The 25423-nt window shown below is 35.8% G+C and overlaps 2 protein-coding genes and 1 long non-coding RNA gene across 3 annotated transcripts in view; 1 reads left to right on the top strand and 2 right to left on the bottom strand.

Annotated features, from left to right (window-relative positions):
• Window positions 1-13768, bottom strand: part of LOC128212385 (TATA box-binding protein-associated factor RNA polymerase I subunit B-like) — a 31766-nt gene extending 17998 nt beyond the window's left edge. The window contains exons 1-6 of the mRNA XM_052917823.1: window positions 13744-13768; window positions 12874-12964; window positions 9078-9181; window positions 7329-7432; window positions 6737-6845; window positions 2598-2744 (exon numbers count right to left, since the gene is read on the bottom strand). Of these exons, the coding sequence (XP_052773783.1) occupies window positions 2598-2744; window positions 6737-6845; window positions 7329-7432; window positions 9078-9181; window positions 12874-12961 (552 nt within the window). The 5' untranslated portion in view covers window positions 12962-12964; window positions 13744-13768. The remainder of the gene's footprint in view (window positions 1-2597; window positions 2745-6736; window positions 6846-7328; window positions 7433-9077; window positions 9182-12873; window positions 12965-13743) is intronic.
• Window positions 13769-15132: 1364 nt separating this feature from the next.
• LOC128211191 (uncharacterized) lies at window positions 15133-20058 on the bottom strand. The gene is made up of 3 exons (XR_008257233.1): window positions 20005-20058; window positions 18741-18818; window positions 15133-15199 (listed from the first exon to the last, which is right to left on the bottom strand). It is a non-coding gene; the product is annotated as an uncharacterized LOC128211191 (long non-coding RNA).
• Window positions 20059-20070: 12 nt separating this feature from the next.
• Window positions 20071-25423, top strand: part of LOC128211190 (nuclear hormone receptor HR96-like) — a 99865-nt gene continuing 94512 nt past the window's right edge. Inside the window, exons 1-2 of the mRNA XM_052915660.1 lie at window positions 20071-20164; window positions 23143-23282. The gene's annotated coding sequence lies outside the window, so the exon portion shown is untranslated. The remainder of the gene's footprint in view (window positions 20165-23142; window positions 23283-25423) is intronic.

Genomic DNA, 25423 nt, shown 5'->3' with positions numbered 1-25423 from the left:
AAAAACCATACTAATTTGGACTTAGGTGCATTACATAGGCATTATTCCATTGACAGGCATTGCAAAAAACTGTGTAAGCATTGTTTTGCACTATACCATATACAAATTCAAACCCAATAACATGTGATGTAACAGCCACAGAACTCTCTAAGTGTTCACTTAAACTGTTGGAAGTCTTTAAGTTATTAAACAACAACCGTTCGAATGTCAGTTCTTTATTGTTCCACGTTCTTTCTATGTTTAATAATAAGTTCTAAATACAGCATGACATTTAAGGTAATCCCGCATCCTAACTGCCGTCCATTAAGGACCCAAGGCCGCTTTCCTTGCCTTGCCTAACCCCTCTCTCTTATACTAATTTGTGGTCTAAATATGACAGCTTTACAACCCAAGGAATACACGTTTTTGTAATTAACATGACCATTTTGTACATTTGTACCAGGTCGGCTGTCAACCACTTTCATATTCAAATGACAATCAAATATGCCCTACATTACTAAACATACAGTGTGTAGACACATATCCATTTAATTAAATCTTAATTATATCTTAAATATAACGTATTACGTCACAAACGATATTCTGGCATGGCACAGGAAATCTCATCAAATAGTGATTTTTTTTATTAATTTCTTGACAAATCGTTCATGTAGAGGACCAAATATGCGCAAGAAAACCCAACTATAAAAACCTTTATCATATGTGGAAGTGGTGTGCCATTTACAGTCTCATACTGTTAATTTTTTATCTATCCAGGGGATAAGCTTCTATGTATGTTGTTGGAAGTATGCGAAAAACATATCTGGCTTGTTGATATGCTTAGAACATAATTATTAGACTTGTAGATTTGCTGAGAACATAATTATTAGACTGGCTGTGAACAGTTTAGTCTGTTATCTGTGAGATAATTCAGAAAAGAGGCCTAGAAAAAATGGTTCTTAAGGCAGAATTGTTTATGTGAAATTAATGTTATATTATTGTAGTATCATAATTATGTATCATACAACTTCTGACAAGATGTTTCTTCCTTAAAGCCCTTATAAGTGTATAAAGTGAGGTCAAAGGTCATTGAGTCAATTTATTACTCTAAGTATTCATCAAAATATCTTTATGATATTTGTTAGCAAAACATTGGTATCAATTTGTAATATTGAATACAGTACTATATGAATAACATGTTTTATATGCTAAATTGCCTAATATTAACATAGTCTTTGCTATGAATAAAATAGCTTTTCCTCTTAACGTATGATATCTATTTATCTTAACATTCTCATCAAAGTTTCCCCTGAATCCACCTACCCTGTATCTCCCTCAACTACCTCAACATACCCATAAAGGTTCCCCCTGAATCTACCTTCCCTGTATCTTCCTGATCTGCCTCAACATACCCATCAAAGTTCCCCCTGAATCCACCTACCCTGTATCTCCCTCATCTGCCTCAACATACCCATCAAAGTTCCCTTGAATCCACCTACCCTGTATCTCCCTCAACTACCTCAACATACCCATCAAAGTTCCCTTGAATCCACCTACCCTGTATCTCCCTCATCTGCCTCAACATACCCATCAAAGTTCCCACTGAATCCACCTACCCTGTATCTCCCTCATCTGCCTCAACATACCCATCAAAGTTCCCACTGAATCCACCTACCCTGTATCTCCCTGATCTGCCTCAACATACCCATCAAAGTTCCCCCTGAATCCACCTACCCTGTATCTCCCTCATCTGCCTCAACATACCCATCAAAGTTCCCACTGAATCCACCTACCCTGTATCTCCCTGATCTGCCTCAACATACCCATCAAAGTTCCCCCTGAATCCACCTACCCTGTATCTCCCTCATCTGCCTCAACATACCCATCAAAGTTCCCCCTGAATCCACCTACCCTGTATCTCCCTGATCTGCCTCAACATACCCATCAAAGTTCCCACTGAATCCACCTACCCTGTATCTCCCTCAACTACCTCAACATACCCATTAAAGTTCCCTTGAATCCACCTACCCTGTACCTCCCTCATCTGCCTCAACATACCCATCAAAGTTCCCACTGAATCCACCTACCCTGTATCTCCCTCATCTGCCTCAACATACCCATCAAAATTCCCACTGAATCCACCTACCCTGTATCTCCCTGATCTGCCTCAACATACCCATCAAAGTTCCCCCTGAATCCACCTACCCTGTATCTCCCTCATCTGCCTCAACATACCCATCAAAGTTCCCACTGAATCCACCTACCCTGTATCTCCCTCATCTGCCTCAACATACCCATCAAAGTTCCCACTGAATCCACCTACCCTGTATCTCCCTCATCTGCCTCAACATACCCATCAAAGTTCCCACTGAATCCACCTACCCTGTATCTCCCTGATCTGCCTCAACATACCCATCAAAGTTCCCCCTGAATCCACCTACCCTGTATCTCCCTCATCTGCCTCAACATACCCATCAAAGTTCCCACTGAATCCACCTACCCTGTATCTCCCTCATCTGCCTCAACATACCCATCAAAGTTCCCCCTGAATCCACCTACCCTGTATCTCCCTCATCTGCCTCAACATACCCATAAAAGTTCCCCCTGAATCCACCTACCCTGTATCTCCCCCACTCATTTTCTTCTACATCTTCATCACCACTGCTCCAGTCTAGGTCACTCTCAACATTCCCTTTCAGCTCTACTGGGTTTTCTCCATCATCAAATTCCTCATCAATAAGTGTTTCTTGCAGTGCTTCACGGTCCTGAAATTTACAGCTGAAGTGAGTTCACTGTGAAAATACATGGCCCTGAAATCATAGGTGAAGTCAGTTCATGGTGAAAATACTGATAAACCTAATACCAAAGGTTCATAAAAGTATGAGCCAGTCTGGGGAATGAATCTGTGAGTGAAATTTAGGTAATCTCACAAACAACTGAGTTAATTGGCCTGCATAACTCATATAATTATCCCCCGCCTATGAAATAGGGAGGGGGATATTGAAATGGCGTTGTCCGTCCGTCCTTCCGTCCGTCTTTCCTTCCGTCCGTCCGTCTGTCACCTGCATTTTCTCAGTAACTAGCCGTATAATTTCATGAAACTTTAAATAAATATGAACCACTATACTGGAATGATGCCCGTCGAAAAAAAAATTTGATTGTCAATTGTCCTTGGAGTTATTGCCCTTGATTTTTTGAAAAATGCACATTCACAGCCATTTCTCAGTCACTAGCTGGCAGAATTTCATGAAACTTAAAATAAATATGAATTACTATACTGGGATGATGCCTGTTCATTGTTTTTTTGGATTGGTCAATTGTACTTGGAGTTATTGCCCTTGATTTTTTGAAAAACTCTCATTTATAGCCATTTCTCAGTAACTAGTTGGTAGAAATTCTTGAAACTTGAAATAAATATGAACCAACATACTGCGATGATGCCTGTTTATTTATATTTTGGATTGTGTAATTTCTATATGAGTTATTTGCCCTTGATTTATTAAAAGATCCATGTTTGCAGCCTTTTCTATGCAACTAGCTGGTAGAATTTCATGACACTTGGAATAAATAAGAACCAACATACTGTGATGATGCCTGTCTATTTTTCTTTTGGATTGGTCAATTTTCCTTAGAGTTATTGCCCTTGATTTATTAAAAAATCATTGTTTGCAGCCGTCTCTCAGTAAAACCAATGTGCTTATCTTATTCTTTCTGAGATTTTTTTTAACCTTCAAGCACAAACAAGCCATCAAGCACAAACAAGCCATCGTTGGCGGGGGATATCTTTTCACTGAAAATGCTTGTTTTGGTATTTTGTAAAAGTTAAAACCATGGTATGTGTATTACATTTGAACCACTGACTACATTGAAATGATATTCTTCTTTATCTGTCTTCACAAAATGTGTCAAAGGACTTCAACATTTTTTATAAATTGAAATACCTGCTTTAAAAACTGCTAACTCTTTTATTTTATTTGTAGAAGATTATCAGTGGGACAAGAGATTGGTATAAAGTTATGTTCCTAAATCCTTACGTTTCCTAAATCAAGTGAATTGTCTGATAAACAGCGCTTAACAAAAACTATAATCAGTGACACTAGGCCTGATATCTTGTCCTTTATTCTCATTGTTTTCTACAAACCACTCCAGTAATACCAAGTGAAATTCAATGCAAAAACCTGGATACACATCCAAAATTTAATAAAAAACTTTCCTATAGAGTTTAAAGGGTCTTATACAACAGTTACACTATTAACTAGGGATGGAAGCGAATATCCGAGTATCCAGATATCAGGATATCACGCAAGTATTCGGATACCAAAATGGGTATTCGAATATTTGTAAATAATTAAAATTTCAATAAAATAGCTTAGCAGAGACATTGTTATAAAACTTTTCTGATGAAATATTTCAGGTGATCAACAGTGTCTGTCGCGAAGCGGGTATGTGTCACAAATCGTCTGCTAATTGGGTGTTTGCACAAGGCGTGATATTGTGTCCTTGTGCAGCACCCTGTGAAGTTCTATGACCTTGTTTACAATCACAAGTGTTGTTTTATGACCTCAGATGTGCTTAATTGACACTAATTGGCACTAGTTGATATTAAAGGGATTGATCATTAATCTGTAGAAATTGATCAAACCAATCACAAGATAAGGGTCGTGCAATCAAAGCTATTAATGACCAATCGTATTTTTGATGAATATGCATGAAGAAATTATTGCTATCTGAACAATAAATACAAAAACAAATTTGTTTATCATTTTGCATCTTGTAATTGTGTTTTGAATTATTAATCGTTATTCCTGTATCACGACTACGGAAATATGCCTCCAACATTGACTTCAAGTGTTTGGAAGTATTTCACAAAATCCGAGGATGGTAAAAGTGTTGTGTGTCAACTGTGTCGGTCGATGACGATCTTCAGTTGTACCTGGCAGAGAAGATCGATGGATCGACACCAGCCCTAGAGTGGTGGCGGCCCAATGAGGCCAGGTTCCCCAAGGTTGCGCACGTGGCGCGCAGTGTCCTCACCGTACCGGCTTCCTCTGTTCCATCCAATGAGTGTTCTCATCCGCCGTCTGGTACTGAGCAAACTTAGAAATCGCCTTAACAGTAACATGGTGGACGCTATCTTGTTTCTGAACAAGAACATGCGTTCGATTAAGTGCGACATCGAATGAAAACTGTTGTGAAGTATTAGAACATTTCGGACTTGAAAGTAGTGTGTGTACAGTGTTTAATTAAATTATCAAATATATAAATGATTTATTTCCTATTTAGTATTTATTCACGTTTTATTTTGTGTAGTGTAATTAATTTTTCATACGATATGTAAACATGTTTAGTTTATGATAAAAGCGTCATTTAACATGAAACCTGCTGATAAATAGCAAACTCGAAAGCACGTGGCAGTAACCAAGCAACCGCCTCGGCCAAAGTGACTATCAAATTCGCGAGGTGTATATGTGGTATTCATCATGAGTTTTATGATGTAAAATGAGTTGTTTAGCTTTGATCATAACATTATAAATTATTAAGACTGAGAAAGAATGAATGATAAAGTGAAATTGCCATATGACGAATTATAAATTAAGTGGACAATTATGTCAAATAACAGAAGGTGGCTGACATATAATAGGAAATTTACTTATTATGAAAACAATTTGATACGAATATCCGGATAGTATTCAAATACTTGATATGGATATCCGAATACCGATTTGGTATCCGGTTTCCATCCCTATTAACTGTGATCTTGACCTTTGACCTCTCATCTCCTGGTCAAGGGCAACTTACATGTACCATTTAGATTTCATGGTCCTTGGTCAAACTGTTCTCATGTTATTGTGGATCAAGTTTTCATAGCACTATTGGCCATGACACTACTGACACCCACAAAATTACAAGTCTTCTACCACTGATGTTTAATTGTTTAAGTTCAAAACTTTGTAGATTTATTGTGTGGACAAGACTTGGCCCCAGTTTCTCTAACAATCATAAGCCACAACTAACAGGATCAAGGTAAGCTCACTAATTTTCTGTTGGAACAAATGGTTTTATATTCTCATTTTCAAAGAATTCTGTTCCTGTTAATGGAAATTAACACTTTGAAAATCTTGACTGTTTTTTATTGACTGTTTTTTATTTTGCAAAATCAGGTTCAAATAAGCAATTTGGTTTAAGTAAGCAATTTGGCTTACCCTTATGAAATAAGATACTAAAGCTTGTTATATCTAAGATTTTCAAGAAATTAGGGCTTGGTCTACTGGCTGACCTATACCATCTCCCATCTTCTCTGAAGTGAGCATAATTAAATTGTAAGTTGTGTTTTTTACCAATAAGTACCGACCAAGTATTTCTGTGGTTCAGAGTTCACAGAGTTGGCACTAAGGCTGGTCTAGTAACAGCCCTAAAAGTCCTCTTTAAAATGCTACCACAAACGACAACTTTTTTATTTTATTTTTTTCTTGGCTATTTTCAGTTCAATAGAAGTAGCTTCATTACACACAACTACCTTTGAACTAGTAAGCATATTTCAAATTTGAAAAATATACAGTTGATATTTGGAATTTCCAAAAATTGTACCATATGTGTCTTCAATATTGACGTATCTAGCATGATGTATCATAATGTTTTCTAATAACCATTTAGTACTTACCCGTTACCATACCAATTATACCTGGGACCAATGACATTCCTACTTCCAGATTATACTTATGATTTTAGGTGGAATCCACTGCATTGTTATACATACCAACTGCTTTTCCACTTTTTTCTGGCTCACTCCGACAGTTTGTTTCAGACTTTTACGAGACAGGACGTTCTTTACACGTGGTTTGCGAGTTGTTCCTCGGAACTTCTCTCTGAAAGGTGTGTATCATTACTGGAAAATGAGGTATGATGTAACAAAACAGATACTGCAGAGCCAATGCTGATGTTCATCTGTGTTTTCTTTCAGTTGAGAAAGGACATACATTATTATACAACATGTCAGAGTATCAGGCCTTGTATAACACGTGCACGCATGTGTACCAAGTGCCAAGGAACTTTGAATTTCTAAAATGTTTTTAAGATTTCGGCCCATGCTTAAGTTTTGTACGAGGATGACCAAGGCTATGACATACTTCGAAAAAAGCTGAAGTGAAAATGTACATATTTGAAATAAAACCCTTCTGTTTTATCTGCTAATAATCCTAATTAGTGTTTTCTAACCATTGCCAGTCTATTTTCTGCAAGACTGGCTGCCAATTTAAAATAGAACAATATCATTTTTTCAAGCCTGTTACCAAACATTATTTGTTAACACTTGAACATATTTATAATCTGTTTAACTGCTGTGATTGTACCTTTGCCGATCCATTTTCTGCAACACTTCACATGGAGAGGGTTCATCAGTGAATGCCACATCCAGTTTGTGCAGATAGTTCACCCACAGCTTAAAAACTAGATCCTGAAAACAAAGCGAGTTTAAACGTATTTATTTTACAACGATTGTGGAAAAAGTTATTACAACATTATTTTAATCACTCTCATTGGCAGGATTTTACGTGAGAGTGTGGTCTTGTGTTATGGGGGAAACCACAGTACCAGGAGGAAAACCACTTGTACGGCTAGGTCTCCACAAACCACACTCACATGCGCAAAAAAAACATATTTAAAACAAAGTGTCTAAGAAACAGGGCAAAAAGCATGACATTTCCCCGCTCGTTCACTGACCTAATACAGAAATATACACGGCAACTCACACGCTGGACCTATGACAGTATCTGGATCTATAAACTTTGAATAGCAAACAAGTTTCAAAACTGTCAATATTCGATGACGTTTGCGGTAAAAATACTTGGAGAACTGATAAAAACTCAAACACAGAATAGATTTCTTCACAGTTTTTACATTTTGATGACAACACTGTTCCCTTGGACCCAGCTTCATATGTAACTGTGAAAAATAACATAAAAATAAAATCAGCAGGACGAATCACATGTAAAAACTAAATAACCTCTAAATAGCGTCAAACTGTTAATGTTTTATCATATGCCTTCATTGAAAGCAGTTACAAGCTTTATGCATGGCCCCGACACCACAAAGATACCTAAATCATACTGCAACTAATAATATCATAAAAATCGCATAATGTATAATCTTAAAATAAGTAAGATTTTAAAGGAAATTAATAAGAATTTGAAACAAGCACATTTTTTTTTTCACAGGTTGGGCCCCAGTTTCTTGAAAGACATAAAATTAAGACCATTTTTCCACATAACAGCATGGTATTATACCAAATTTTAAATATTTTATTTGTTAATGTATTATGTTTTTATTATGTTCATAAATATCATTAGAAAAAGTACTTATAGAGTAAAACAGGTACTTGATAAAAAAAAGAGCTATACTGTTTTATGCATAGTTGGCAATTTTTCTTCATGTATGATATTCATGTAAAAAATCAGTCAGCATTTTCAATAATGGGTTACAGCTCGAGGGGTGAAAGCGAAAAGGTTCTATCTTTTTCATTATTTAATGTCACTTAGAACCTTTTCGCATTCACCCCTCGAGCTGCTACTTCAATTATCTTAAATCAGTATAAATGTCTTGAATGGCAAAACATTTTTTTTTATGTCCTCAACATCATGTTTATTTTCAATGCTGGCTTAAGTTCAATTCAGTCAAATATATGGCAAAACAATGTTACAATGACACTTAGATAATTCAAATTTACAACTAAAATAAACCAAGATCTTTATTGCCCCCTAGCTTTTTACATTAGAAAAACTCTGGTTTTAGTTAAAGGGATTTTCCCGACAGACGAGGCAAAACTGTATTAACTAATTCCTTTCTATACAAGAAATTATTTTATCAAACATATATAACACTAAATGTGTTAACATGACTATTATTGAATTACTTGAATCCCTATAAAGAATTATGAGGAAATACTTTTTTCCGCAGCCATCAGTTCTTTGACATGATATGGCCTCATTGATTATACAGTAATGAAGGTCTATTTCATCGAGATTTCAAGGACAGACAGTTTGATGAAACAGCGCAAAAACGTCCATTTAGAAAAACAGACCTATATGTTATACCATCTCTACCTTAAGCCTCGGGTGTGCTCCTAGGCGTATAAGAGCCTCAACTTGGTGCAGAAGGATGATTTCGTAGCCCTCATACAGGCTCCAGGGGCGTCCTTCAAATGTGCCTGAAAGTACACATACAATGTTAGTTTAAACTTCTTTATTTCAACTCATTTGTAAAGACATATATATGCTGATATAAATCACTCAAGTCCGTGTTCTGGGTAGAACCAGTTCGCAGACCTCAGATTGGAGCTTCTTTTGCGAGGCAAGGGAAACTTGACCTGGTGGGGCTTAAACCCATGAATGTTTGTGTTTGAGATTGACACTTCTAGAACAAGACAACTCACACCCATACATGCAATGAGATCTCGGATCCAGACTCAGACTCAATAAACTGGATGCATAAATGTTTTTATTTTTTTAATATAATTGTGATGTGTACCTGAGTGTAGAACAGTTTATTCGTAACACAAACATCATTTTTACCATCTTTGCTCCTTTAATTAATAGAACTTTTGCAATAAAATTAAAATTCAGCTTTTCTGAATACAAGTCTCAAACTCAGGACGTTGGGAAATACGGGCAAAAACTTAGATAGAACAAGTAACCCAGGACAAAAGACATGAAAATCGCATCATCTTACATACAAATGAACCATCAGGCGAAGAACATGTTAAAATCTATCAGGAGAAGAACATCTAAAAATCAATGTCCCTGATCAGAAAACCAGATTATTAAACCTTGGTCAGGACATTTCAAGCTTGTGTACATAAGTCTAGGTCCAAAATCCCAAATAAACTTCAGACAACTATCGATCTCAACTCGTTTTAAAACATAAAATCAAGTTATTTAAAATCATACATGTTTTTACTCTTTTTAAAAGCACCTTCTCTAATAGAGTATGTTTGTTTAATTTTTTGGTTAACATTTTAAAGAAAACAATTCTACAGCAGAAAACATAATTGAGTACAACTCATTGTTGTTGACCAATTTATCAATTAGATTTTATGCCCTAGAAATAGCTTTCTTTGAAATATTGACAAAATGTTTTGGATTAAAACATTCTATGAAAAAATATGTTTTTACATAAAGCAAACAAATTTGTGTGAGTTTGTGTACTTTTGTCCGGACATTTGAATCTGTATACTTAAGTCAGGACATTTCAAGTTTGTGAACTTGAGTCAGGACATTTCAAGTTTGTGTACTTAAGTCAGGACATTTCGATTTTGTGAACTTAAGTCAGGACATTTCAAGTTTGTGTACTTAAGTCAGGACATTTCAAGTTTGTGTACTTAAGTCAGGACATTTCAAGTTTGTGTACTTAAGTCAGGACATTTCAAGTTTGTGTACTTAAGTCAGGACATTTCAAGTTTGTGTTTTCCTGTTTTTTAGAACTTAAGCCACAATTCATTTTTGTGTTGCTTAAATCTGGACATTTCAAGCTAAGACACTTCAAGTTTGTTAACTTAAGCTGAAGAGTAAAAAGCTGTGAAATTTTATTTATATATTATAAGCAGTAATGACCCAATTTTTGGTCAGACGTATCAATCTTTCAATATCTGTCCTTTACACAGACTCTGGTATTTCTTTCTTATTATAATCCTACATTCTCGACAGACCATTATGTACCATGCTGTTTCCATTAGGCAGAAGACGTCATCGTGGCATTTTCTGTGAACAAAATGTGTTCTAATGAACATAAGTGGCATTCAGTCTTTTAGACCACTTTCCTATCACCTAGACATAATTAAGAGAAACTGAGATTAGGAAAAAAAGTCCCCAGTTTTTTCCAGATAAATCAAGAAATCAGGATGATATCTTGAAAAACAACAACAATTATCTCTCAGTAAGATCCTCACTCCTCCTGGTAGCTTATTAAGTATAAATATGTTCTCAAAGAGTGTGTCGGTGAAATTTTCATTGTGTCTGTCCGCCTCTCGCCAAGAGGTCGTGGGATTTATAACCCACTCGATCAGTACAATTTCAGCAATTTTCAGTTACCATATAAGCTCTATTGAAAGTCTTTAATAGGACTAGCTGATGAAGCAGGAATAAAAAACTAACCTTGACAAATTGTACTGTAACCTTGACCTAGTGTACTGTAACCTTGACCTATTGTACTGAAACCTTGACCTATTATACTGTAACCTTGACCTAGTGTACTGTAACCTTGACATTTTGTACTGTAACCTTGACCTATTGTACTGAAACCTTGACTTAGTGTACTGTAACCTTGACCAATTGTACTGAAACCTTGACCTAGTGTACTGTAACCTTGACCAATTGTACTGAAACCTTGACCTATTGTACTGAAACCTTGACCTAGTGTACTGTAACCTTGACCAATTGTACTGTAACCTTGACCTAGTGTACTGTAACCTTGACCTAGTGTACTGTAACCTTGACATTTTGTACTGTAACCTTGACCTATTGTACTGTAACCTTGACCTAGTGTACTGTAACCTTGACCTATTGTACTGAAACCTTGACCTAGTGTACTGTAACCTTGACCAATTGTACTGTAACCTTGACCTATTGTACTGAAACCTTGACCTAGTGTACTGTAACCTTGACCAATTGTACTGTAACCTTGACCTAGTGTACTGTAACCTTGACCTAGTGTACTGTAACCTTGACATTTTGTACTCTTACCTTGACAAATTGTACTGTAACCTTGACCTAGTGTACTGTAACCTTGACATTTTGTACTGTAACCTTGACCTATTGTACTGAAACCTTGACTTAGTGTACTGTAACCTTGACCAATTGTACTGAAACCTTGACCTAGTGTACTATAACCTTTACCAATTGTACTGAAACCTTGACCTATTGTACTGAAACCATGACCTATTGTACTGTAACCTTGACTTATTGTACTAAAACCATGACCTATTGTACTGAAACCTTCACCTATTGTAGTGTTACCTTGACCTAGTGTACTGTAACCTTGACCCTTTGTACTGTAACCATGACCTATTGTACTGCAACCTTGCCACAACATGGTTACAATCCTGTTTGGCAACCAACATACACATTGTATTAATAAGAAATGTTAGATAATTGACTGACCCAGTTTTGTTTGAATACTTTCTTTTTTAGTAAATTGAACATTTTGTGTTCTGCAGCCAGGAGCACTACTAAGCTATTGAACATGTTATACTTCCATCATAAAAAATTTGCTTAAATTGCTGAGACTCAATCTTTTTAACATTTTGCTTGTGGAGATTTACCCGGCAATTGTTCCATGGCTCATGAGGAAGCACAGCCCATAATCGTATCATGAGGATATGTGTCAATGGGTAACAACATGGGTTAAGCACATCATTTTGAAGATAAAATCATGTGAACAAAGTTTTATCGAAATCCTTCAAGGGATATAGTTGATATAGAAGCAACAAATGGCCAATGAAGGATATTCCTATACAACTTCATGTCGGAAATTGAGCAAGCTTAAACTATATACACTCTATACTGCTCGAACATTTGTAATAGGTCATTAATGGTCATAGTTTGGAAAATAAGTTCAACGTACTCTATAAGATTTCAGACTCTTTTAGCTGTCTAATAAGGCAAGATTTCTCTCAGTTTCTATCGGTTATTTCAGGTCAGTAACATGTCACTTTAAGTGCTAAATGAAGAGAGATTATTGATCACAGAATCTGCTACGTGATTCCTAATACGTTCGGGAAGGAAAATAGTTAATAACGTCAAAGAGATGCTATAAACAAACAGGACATCTGCTCGTGTGGCATTAGAACAACAATACAATGCTGTCTTTCTACAAAATACAGACAATGTAGATATTGTTTGCTACCTTTCCCCTTTACCCTGTCATGTTTCTCATGCAGTTTACGAGCCTGTGACACTTCCATGTCATCGTCGTCTGCAACCATAACCCGCATATCCTGAAAATAAAAATAATAAAATATTTTACATGATTATAAACACTTAAATATGTGTTTTCTTCAAAATGTTGAAATAAAGATAGCTTTTGCATGATGCCAACAATAACCACAATAATTATGACGATTATTAATTAAATAATAAAACAAGAGCTATCACAGTTATTGTAAATATCCCCCAGACACCGCCTCGGGCACTGGGTATTGTAGTTGGAGCAAAAGTAGTGGCTGTCATGATGCTTTACCTGAGACTGGGTATTGCAGTCAGAGCAAAAGTAGTGGCCGTCATGATGCTTTACCTGAGACTGGGTATTGTAGTCGGAGCCAAAGTAATGGCTGTCATATTTTACCTGAGACTGGGTATTGCAGTCAGAGCAAAAGTAGTGGCAGTCATGATGTTTTACTTGAGACTGGGTATTGCTGTCGGAGCAAAAGTAGTGGCAGTCATGATGTTTTACCTGAGACTGGGTATTGCAGTCGGAGCAAAAGTAGTGGCAGTCATGATGTTTTACCTGAGACTGGGTATTGCAGTTAGAGCAAAAGTAGTGGCTGTCATGATGTTTTACCTGAGACTGGGTATTGCAGTTAGAGCAAAAGTAGTGGCAGTCATGATGTTTTACCTGAGACTGGGTATTGCAGTTAGAGCAAAAGTAGTGGCAGTCATGATGTTTTACCTGAGACTGGGTATTGCAGTTAGAGCAAAAGTAGTGGCTGTCATGATGTTTTACCTGTGACTGGGTATTGCAGTTGGAGCAAAAGTAGTGGCTGTCATGATGTTTTACCTGAGACTGGGTATTGCAGTTGGAGCAAAAGTAGTGGCAGTCATGATGTTTTACTTGAGACTGGGTATTGCAGTTGGAGCAAAAGTAGTGGCTGTCATGATGTTTTACCTGAGACTGGGTATTGCAGTTGGAGCAAAAGTAGTGGCAGTCATGATGTTTTACCTGAGACTGGGTATTGCAGTTAGAGCAAAAGTAGTGGCTGTCATGATGTTTTACCTGAGACTGGGTATTGCAGTTAGAGCAAAAGTAGTGGCAGTCATGATGTTTTACCTGAGACTGGGTATTGCAGTTGGAGCAAAAGTAGTGGCAGTCATGATGTTTTACCTGAGACTGGGTATTGCAGTTAGAGCAAAAGTAGTGGCTGTCATGATGTTTTACCTGAGACTGGGTATTGCAGTTGGAGCAAAAGTAGTGGCCGTCATGATGTTTTACCTGAGACTGGGTATTGCAGTTAGAGCAAAAGTAGTGGCTGTCATGATGTTTTACCTGAGACTGGGTATTGCAGTTGGAGCAAAAGTAGTGGCAGTCATGATGTTTTACCTGAGACTGGGTATTACAGTTAGAGCAAAAGTAGTGGCTGTCATGATGTTTTACCTGAGACTGGGTATTACAGTTAGAGCAAAAGTAGTGGCTGTCATGATGTTTTACCTGAGACTGGGTATTGCAGTTAGAGCAAAAGTAGTGGCTGTCATGATGTTTTACCTGAGACTGGGTATTGCAGTTGGAGCAAAAGTAGTGGCAGTCATGATGTTTTACCTGAGACTGGGTATTGCAGTTGGAGCAAAAGTAGTGGCTGTCATGATGTTTTACCTGAGACTGGGTATTGCAGTTGGAGCAAAAGTAGTGGCAGTCATGATGTTTTACCTGAGACTGGGTATTGCAGTTAGAGCAAAAGTAGTGGCTGTCATGATGTTTTACCTGAGACTGGGTATTGCAGTTAGAGCAAAAGTAGTGGCAGTCATGATGTTTTACCTGAGACTGGGTATTGCAGTTGGAGCAAAAGTAGTGGCAGTCATGATGTTTTACCTGAGACTGGGTATTGCAGTTAGAGCAAAAGTAGTGGCTGTCATGATGTTTTACCTGAGACTGGGTATTGCAGTTGGAGCAAAAGTAGTGGCCGTCATGATGTTTTACCTGAGACTGGGTATTGCAGTTAGAGCAAAAGTAGTGGCTGTCATGATGTTTTACCTGAGACTGGGTATTGCAGTTGGAGCAAAAGTAGTGGCAGTCATGATGTTTTACCTGAGACTGGGTATTACAGTTAGAGCAAAAGTAGTGGCTGTCATGATGTTTTACCTGAGACTGGGTATTGCAGTTAGAGCAAAAGTAGTGGCTGTCATGATGTTTTACCTGAGACTGGGTATTGCAGTCGGAGCAAAAGTAGTGGCAGTCATGCTCATCAAATTCTTCTTCCCCACACACTAAACATTCTGGCATGGCTGCTTATGTTAAGATTCTGAAATGTTGTGTTTCAACTTTAAAAAGGTATTGAAATTTTACCAATGTACATGCATGAAAGTATTGGGCCTGTATGAGCACATCTCATGGTCTAAGGAAAGTGATAAGTGAACACAGTCAAACATTCTTTGATGAAGCCCTGCACTAAAATATCAATGGTTATATTGACATGCTAGTTTTTCAAAAAGCCTGTAAGATACACTAGCAATAACACTGAAACATTCAGAAAGAAACAAGACCAAATACACGAACATTTTACCAATGACTCTTTTTAGTGACCTTGACCTTTGACCTTCTAATTTGAGACTTGCATATATACAATGCCTTCTTCCTATGGAGAACATTTCTACCAAGTAATTTTCAGATCCCTTTATGCATGGCCAAATTAAAACCAGAACAAACCATTTTACAACGAATTTTGACAAATAACCTTTAAGTGCGAACTTCATCTTTGACCTACAGTGATGGGTCTTGCATGTGAAACACTATCTTGTCACAATCTTTATCATTTTTATGCATTACAAATGAAAAAAACAAACCCTTAAACAACTATATTTCTTTGCTAAGATGAATCCATCTCTTTTACGATGGTATCCATTATTCTGGTACAGTTCACATGTTTTAAGAGTTGGGCACTAAATTCAATGCTGATGTCCCATCCTTCTTCAAGTGTAGCCATTAGGGTATAATTCATACATAACAAATACAACAAATGTATTCTAAATCATAAATGAGGTCCAGCTAATGCAAGATTAAGTTTTATTTTTGTATTATTTGTAATATATTTTTTATAACTGACTAATACTTTGCCTAACGACATACATGCCATGTCTCCCGGCGGGGGGAAAAATCCCCTGGAATTTCGATCCATCCCACGGTCTCTCGGCGGGAGATAAAAATCCCCCGGAATTTATATATATATTTTATTTTTTTATTTTTTTTAGAAATTTTACATCAGGCAATAATGACAAAGTAAGTGAAACTACAGTATGTGAGTGAAACCGAATGTAAAGAAACAAAGTTCTAACAACTCCACAAGGGTGAAATGCCAAAAGGAAACTTTTACAACAAGTGATCAATTAATTTGTAGTAATTATCAAAGGCAAAGAAATATTACTATTTTTGAAGGAAGAAATTAATAATATTTATTCTATTCTCTTATTGTCTGAAAGCCATTAAGCTGATAGAATTAAGCACAATTTTTTAAAAGACTTTGGAGGAAGGTAAATTTAATTAAATTGTCTCGAAAACATATTTTTCCCATGACATATTTTGTTCTGCAAGTGAATTACAGTATGACATGACAGTGTATCATAAGAATATGATAAATCATGACATAAAATCATTCTGTAAAATGAAAAAGTTAAGAGGTTTTCAAAGCAAACTATATGTGAATACATTTTTTCGTACTTGCGTCTAAAAATACTTTAAAATTTCGCCAACTTAGACCTGCTAAAAAAATCCCCCTGAATACAACCCAAATCCCCCTGAATTTTCAGCCTTTTGAACAAATCCCCCTGAATGGTCTCCAGAAAATATGGCATGTATGTAACGATGTAGGTGTGTTTGATCTCAAGGCTGTTACATCTGAAATGGCCTTGCCATACTATGTATCCCTGATTTGTAAACACTCAGTTGCATGCTATTCCATTTGTTGTTTTAGTACATATTTTAATTATACAAAAACATGTCCCAGTAGGCTCACTAGGCAATATTGAATAAGCTGGATATACTATTGCATATGAATTCCGTTTTACTCAGAACAATGCTTACATTGTACTAAAATGGTGGCTTTATGAGCATGTCCACATGGGCTTTAGCCTTTGCGGGGCGCAGCCACATTTGCTAGTGCTATGAACCTGATTTTGACAGAGTAAACATGGAAAATCGTGTTGGCATTCTTAGATGATGCAATCATGATGGGTAAGAGTTTCCAGGGTCACCTGGGAAATCAAAGAGAAGCCTTAGAACGATGTCCTAAGTATGGCCTTAAACATTAGGCCAAGAAATGCTCTATGTTTCAACCTGAAGTTGATTTCTTGGGTAGGAAAGTAAGCTATCAGGTGATGACATTGGTGTGTTCTAAAAATGTAAAGCCAAATAAAAGAGATGCATTTGTGCTATTAAAAACAACGATGCCACAAATATGGCTATCGGGGCAGTTCTAATACAGATTCAAGATGGTGAAAAAAAAGGACCTTAGGTAACTGCCTACGGAAGCTATGCCGTGACCAAGAGGCATTGTAAGTATTGCATCACACGAATGGAACTCAGAGCAGTAGTGCACTTTACTGGGCACAATTTGATTGGAAATCCATTCTTGGTACGCACAGACCTTTCAAGTCTCTGTTGGTTGATGCATTTCAGTGAACCACAAGGGCAACTGGCGAGATGGCTCTCGCAGTGTAATATGATACTTCAGTATCGTGCTCAAAGTGACCATAGCAATGCTGATGCGCTGTCTTGGATTCCCTTAAATAGATAGTGTAAGGGTTGTTAAGTTGGGGGAGTTGCCTTTATGGTGGGTGTAGGTATTGTGCAAAAGCTCCAGAAAGCTTGTGATCTTTCTTGATATGTATGGACTATGTTGTGCTGTTCGTAGACAGGTATGTACACTGTACAGTCTGTAACTGATAATGATCAGGAGTTTACAGGAGATCTTCCGGACCCTGGTATGGCCGCCCACTGGGATGCAAGCAGAAATGCAATCAAGAGCCTGAATAACGGTGTGAATCAGGGTTCTCCTGATTCCTCTGCAACTGAGGGCGAGCAGTTTTTAAGTCTTGGTAACTTACTGAGGAAGTGGGAAAGTGGAGCCCAGGAACCCCTATTGACAGATTAAATATGGCAATGTTGGAAAAGGTTGTTGAATTCATACCTTTGGAACAAAGCACAATGACTTAATAAATCAATGATATATTTGATTAACTTAAATGCCATTTAATTGCTGTTTTAAGGATGTTACTCATATTTCTGCTACCTAATTATAACCAAAGAGACTAATAAAATCATCTGTATTACCTACATTATGAAAGATATCTGTGTAATACATGTAACTGTAACGACGTTACCAAAACATGTGAACTCTCCTATCGTGTTCATACCAAAATAAGATTTTGCCCCCTGCACTTAATAATTTTTTATCAGAATTGGTATCTAGGCCATTTTAATTATTTCAAATGCTTAGCTGACTTTGATCTTTGTTTTAAATGCTTATCAGGAGATAGAAGTGTGTCACAATAATAAATGACACATTAAAAAGTGTTTCTGTTTTCTATTAGTAGTCCTTATTTTTTATGAATATTCCAGCTAGTAAATGCAATCAAGGTGATTGTAAATATTGTAATATTATGTGTGTATTATTATATGTAAACAATAATTAAGATAACAGTTGTTTTTTCCATTAGTAAATACCCTAAAAGATTAAGTAAGAAGATAAATAACGACAAACTTTCATTATGTATCCTTAAACACACACAAACAAGACATAAAAACTAAAGAAATTGCGGAATACACACAATTTCTGTAAAATCTTATACCTCTCTCAGGACCCAAATCTTCCCTGGAGAAACAAATCAACCTCTCTGGCACACCCGGAAGTTCATATGTCTGCGTTACTAAAACAAAGGGAAGCAACTGTAATGGTCCGCCGTTATACAACTAACAACTGAGATACCATACAAGTAATAATTTTGTCACACATATATTAATTTTTGTACATAACTATATATATGTATAATATATTAAAAACTTACATTTCATTGCTGTATTAAGATACTAAATGTAAGAATTATAGTGAACAGTACTGTGGTATGACAGCTTGCGGAACTAAAATACCAAGCTAAAAATGGCACTGATCTCAGAATTTATTGAAATGACAGTGAAAATTCATCGAAATTCTTTTTTTTTAGTTTTAGACTAGGAATCAGCTGATTTTGGTCTCAAATTGCCTTCCATTCATTCCTATAAGATGATTCACAGATCTCAATAGTTTGGAAAACTGCCGAAAAAATAATTTTTCTTTTGTCACCAGTCTTGTATCAATGTAGGGCTCCACAATAATGCGCATATAGGGAACTTTTTCAACATTTGGATATTCATTTTGTTTCCTAAACGCCACAAGTCAACTGAGCAGTACCAATGTAAAATATATTCTTCAACTATTACTCCACAATACTTAACACTTCACTGTTAGAATTAAAACACTTTAATTATTTTAGCCAATACCTTTTACTTATTACACTTAAGTGTTTTATGAAACACAAATAATAAGTTTAATTTAGATCCACTTCTGTCAATAAAGCATCGCCATTTTGAAACTATCTAGCAGATGCCCGTTATCTTTCCGCTCAATATACTTATAGCGCTGGGATCTGTCATTCTTGGTAAGGAAAACAACAAGTGGGTTATGGACGCGTAGAGTCGCCAAATAAAAAATTGTCAAAGACTCTGACGCGGCTGTTTATATGAACTAGTATCACTGGTTTTCAAACATTTACGCAAAAATTGGCTCTTTCAAAGACTATTAAATAAAAAGATAAAAACCGTCAATCTGTGAGAGTGCAGCTTTAAATCAGAAAAGTATGTGGCTTGATTTCTTATTTGAAATTATGATGATGCAGTAGAAAAGAAATATGCACACAATGTAGCTACAATCAGGTAATAATCAAGTATTCCTATTTTAAAGACAGTCTGTCACAACTTCATAACAATATTTTACCTTCAGAATTCTTAAATTGAAAAGAAAACATAAAACTCATAAACAAATATGATGACAAAAAACTAAAACCAACCAATGTTTACATTTTTGAAATTAACATGTGTTTTTGTCTGCAGCCGCCATATTTTGGTCATGTGATCGTCTTCAAGGTAACTTCCGGTGCATTGCAATCGTTGAACGACATTGATTAATAAAAACAAATTTGGCGTTTTTTGCCCAATTATTAAAGTTTTTATCTGTGTGGTAAGTGTGTTTACATATGTTTATCTTTATTCATCAATTACCAATATTTTTTATGTTATGCTGCCCTACACTGAGATGTTAAGTAGGTCAACGATTTGATCAAACTCATATTTTTTAAACAACTGTCACCAGTATACGTTACTCGGTTTAGAGTTGACAAGGAAAAAATGGGTATACTGCCTGTGCGTGTGTGTATTTGTTGGATTGATTCATAAATGATATTAGGCAGCAACATTAAGAATAACTGGTGATGGTTATTTCCCACTTGCACTGACAGGGACTGGACCTAGTGAGACTATCATCTTGGAGCGACTGCGGCAGTAATGTTGCCATGATGGGATTATGAACACACCTCTAATCCCCACCACAATTATTTTGTTAATGGTAAAAAATAAGAAGAATAAAGATTTCAACCTGTACACAAATTTATATCACACCCACCTGGAAATCCCTTGTTTAGCCATTCCCTAGTCCAAATATTGTACCTTGACGGATTTTTTTTTTAGATTTTTGATATGGTAGATAGATACTTTTATTCCTCCATGAAATGAAGAGCAAAACATTGATATATATACAAATAATGACCCATATTATGAATTACATTCACACAATAATATTCAAACAATACGAGTAAACCAAACATGCATATTATGTACACAAGTAGACAAACAGAATAAGATATCAAGTACTCTCGAAAGATAACAAAATTAAGCATTGGTAAGAAATATTTAGATTTAGAGCAGCCCTCTATTCCTAGGTATAATTACACACATAAATGCAAAGCTAGTACGAAAAACGAAATAACTAGGAAAGCAAAGTGTGATTTTACAATATACCTAATTCTGGATCAACTTAATTCAACAAGTTATTGACACAAGCTACATATGATTTTAGCAAGGTACAAATCACTCATTGACATTGTACTATCCACTGTTCCTGCCTGAGATAGAATATGAACAGATTGTATCAATGGGCTCATCGTGCGCAAGTTCAAGAAATATTACCAGATAATGTTATTTTATATTAGTTCCGTACACAAAAATAAATATCCAACTTATAATTATGAGTTTGACAGCTTTTCTTCATTTCATTCTGTCAAAACATAAAGATATATACATGAAGGGCACCTGCAAGGCTTCAGGGCACAGTTTTAAATCGCTCGGAACATTTTGGCCATGGCCGAGTTGTTACGATTGTATAACGAGGTCTCAAAGCTTTGTCGGAGGAGGCCAAGTTATTACGGTTGTATCGAGTTGTTCCCCTTCGCATAATTGTTTTCTGTGTCAGTCAACTTTCGTTTTATTGTAAAGGTAAACAACTTGTTTTAATGCATTAAATGCTTGTTTAGTGCAAAATAACATTTCACTTACATGGTAAAATATGAATATAAGTCTTTATGATCAATTTCTACCATAAAATACTTGACTTAAAACAATTTCAATATTTTTTCATCAGGAGCTTAACTTTTCCCTGTAAATTTCATTCTAAATTATTCAATATTTCTCAAATAATTCAAGAACACAACACTCCAGTTCATGATTTTTGGGCGAAAAGGGATCTTTTACCTGTATAAGTATGTCTACTAGGAATAATATTTATTTTGTTCATCTGACAGACACAGATTGCATCATTTCTTGTCGCTTGCTGAATTAAACATTGCACTCCTCCTAATTAGGCAATTTGCTTGAATGCTTGATTTTTTGTGTATTGTGTACCTGTTTTGTGTATTTTTCACACACTATAACTTTTCTAAAAACTTTGAGAAAAACATCAAACCTTTATTATTTTATTCTTTAACAAATGAGCTCCCCAAAGCTGATTATGTCCTTTTAAATCCCGTCAGTGTATGTCGACACTGTGTCACAAAGCTAGGGCCACACTCTCCCATCTCTGTAGACTGAGATGTGTAAGTAGTGATCAGACATGGTTTTTACCTGTTTACATATAGAATCAGGGCTTTTTTCAGCCGTTAATATCAATGATCGAAATTAGCACAAGCCATGCACTGGTAAATGTCTTCCGGGCTTGCTGAAATTCTGAATTTTATATAGCAGGGCTTGTTAAAAAATTTGATGCCAAGCAATAGTATAAGAATTCGGGCTTGTTCATTCAAAAGTCTAATTTCGATGAGCAGTTATTCTAAAATTATATTTTTTCCCAATTTGAATGCCAAAAAATCTGAATGGAATGATACTTCTACTTAGAAAATTTAATATGATTTGATTTGTGGACACATGGGATATGGTGTTTGTTATTAAATGTGTACAACAGATGCAGACGATAGATACTGACAGCATGTGCATTGAACAGAGATATGAAACAAACATTTTCTGTGGTCGTTGATGCTTTAAAACTTGTAATGTTTGAACTATGCCCTATGCTTACTGTTAAGTCATTACTTTGTTATAAAAGTATAGTTTTCCCACTGATAAAAACTCTTATAAGTGATCTCCCTTGACGAGCATTATAAGTGTTTTATAATGCAAAGTTAGCATTGTGTTTTTAATCGATTATGTTTTGCTTTTAGAATCAAGCCAATCATGTATGTAAACTACATGCATGTTTGCCTTTCAATGAAAGCGCTTGTAGACATTAACAATAACCATTTTTCGGGAGGGTGTTATTGCTTTGGCATTGTCCGTCTGTTAGTCTTCTTTTTTTCCTTTTCTAAACCATATCTTTGTAGGGATTGGTCAGATTATGCTCAAACATGGTCAGAATGTTCCCCTTAATGAAATCTTGCTGCTGAATAAAGTAGGTCACATGGGGACAGAAATAAGGTCACTAGGTCAAATGTTATAAAAACCCTGTTATATTGCATGTTTCAGTTGGAATATTTCACCAATTCGTTGAACTTACAATGTCAGTATATGGCAACTATTTATGAAAATGAAACCGTCACGAAATTAAAGCGCTCTTCAATGATTAGATCTTTATGTATTGTTTTTGTAATGATTTCAAAGCTAATTATATTGTAGGTGGAGCTGATTCTTATAAACTACTCTAACCGACGTACTGTAGAGGGTTTACGTTTTTACACGCACAAACATTGCGAGGGTTTACGTCTTACGCAATTACTGAACATTATTGTGGCCCAACTTTGTGGAAAAACTACATGGTAAGTTTCCATATATAGACACTTTCTTTTAGCTTCATAAAATTTAGAATGTCTGTTTGTTGTTTATATTTTTCCGAAGTTAGGAATTTAATTACATGTACAATTTCTTTGACCAATTCTTGATTGGACTTGAAAAGATTGCTTGATGGTGGACTTGAAAAGAATGCTTGATTGTCATAAAAAGGAAACAATTTCTAGAACAGAATGTTTGGTTCAGACATTTTTTTAAGTAATTTCTTCCAAATCATACTGAAACTTGGGGACAGTGTGTTTTGGCATGATGTCTCAGTCAAGTTCGATCTATGGGAAATCACCTCAGTAACTCCATAGTTCTCACTTTACTATAATGTTTTGCTCCTTTTATACAGTAAAATATGTATTTTGATTTGTTGGGTTATGATGAGTGCTCCAAACAGGCGACACATCCATTTGATTGAAGGGAGTCATTTGGCTAAAGGGAAAAAAGATATTTCAATCTGTTGCACTTATAATTATTGGAGAAATTGTGGCCAGAATCTCTTATTCACATTATAAATTTCCATATTTCACTTCAATTGATGTATTTTGTTATAAGCACTTTAGTTGATAAACTTGATGAAGTTCTGTTTTGAAGGCCTTTATAGTGTTATCAATCAAGCAGACTGCACCAGGTAACATGAGTGTGCAATTTGTAGGTCAACATTATGTAAGATCATGAATGAATAACTTCTCTTATCGGTTTTTGTTCAGCCGTTTTTTGTTCAGCTTATGTGCTGTAAAGGAATGAGGTTTAAACATCTAATCTGAGGTTTTTATTATATGTTAGACCAATAATATTATTCATTTATATAGCTTAAGGGTTCGTTTATACTGACTTCATGGTTTTACCAATGAATTTTAATTTATGAATGAAAATGTGATGAAATTTAGAATGATGTTGTTTTTTTGTTGTTGTTTTTTGTATGAAGTCATTTTGTCGTTTTAATTAAAGTTCATAGAATAATTTTATAGATCTTCATGTCATTGAGAGTTCATTAATATTAACCCTTTGCATGCTGGGTAAATTGTCGTCTGCTCAAAAATGTTGTCTGGTTTATTCCAAATTTCTTTCAATTTACTTAAAACTTTGGGGATATATTGACTGATTGTCAAACAGCATGGAACCTGACCAGGTGCCGAGTTACTCGGCGTCTGGTCTGGTTCCAAGCTGTTTGCAAAGCCTTTAAAATCGCCATCAGCAGCTTAAGGGTTAAGAGGGTGCCCAACACCATATTTAAAATTCAGGGGCCTTAAAAAAAGGCATGCACCTTAAGTGCAATCTATCAGTATTGTCTTTTGATGAAGAATACCAGCCAACACTTTAGAAAGACATGTAGCAGCAACATAAATTACATTGTGTAAGTACATTTGTAACTTGCTGTAAAATTCGGGATTGATCCTTTTGTGTGATCCATAAAGCACACTAGCTTGTTACGGGAATTTGCACTAAAAATGTGTTCAACCTATATTTTAATATTATTAATCACAATTAAAAAACATTTAAATCTTCTACATTGTGTAGATTTGAGTATTTATTGATTAAGAAAGGGTATTGACAACATATATTTGTATACATCAGAGATGAAAATCTTCCTCTTTTCAGCTAATTTCCTCTTTTGTGGTCACAAAACATTAAAATCAAAGTTGTTGTATTTGATCTAATCTGTGCAAAAATGATAATTGTAACATTGTATACCATTGGGAAAATGACTTCTCCCTGTAACAAGACTCTGGCATTGATCGGACATCGGCCATTTCATTTAGTGATGCGATCAATAATGGCAGTATCATGATGTGGTCTGGTGGCCATTTTTCCTGTAGACAGTAAAAATATAATAAAGTATGATACTAATCAGGGTTTGACGCTAATCCACCTCCGAACAATTTTGTGTATCAAACTGTTGGTCTGGTCTAGTGAAACCCAGGTCTTGTTAGCCCGAATTTTTGTGTTGATAGATTTTGAGGGGTTTTTTATTTCCGGTTTTCTAATTGTGTACATTTTGCCTTCAACTCAAATGGACGTGCCTTAATACAGGTTGTCTTCTGACAAAGAACCCCCAGAGAGTATAAAGATAAAGAAAAGAAAGGGCAAAGAAGAATAAAGCAAAACGTATGATAAGCAA

The sequence above is a fragment of the Mya arenaria genome, chromosome 12 (genome assembly GCF_026914265.1).
Source record: "Mya arenaria isolate MELC-2E11 chromosome 12, ASM2691426v1".
Classification (NCBI taxonomy): Eukaryota; Metazoa; Mollusca; class Bivalvia; order Myida; family Myidae; genus Mya; species Mya arenaria.
This window is presented reverse-complemented; position numbering and strand designations above follow the sequence as displayed.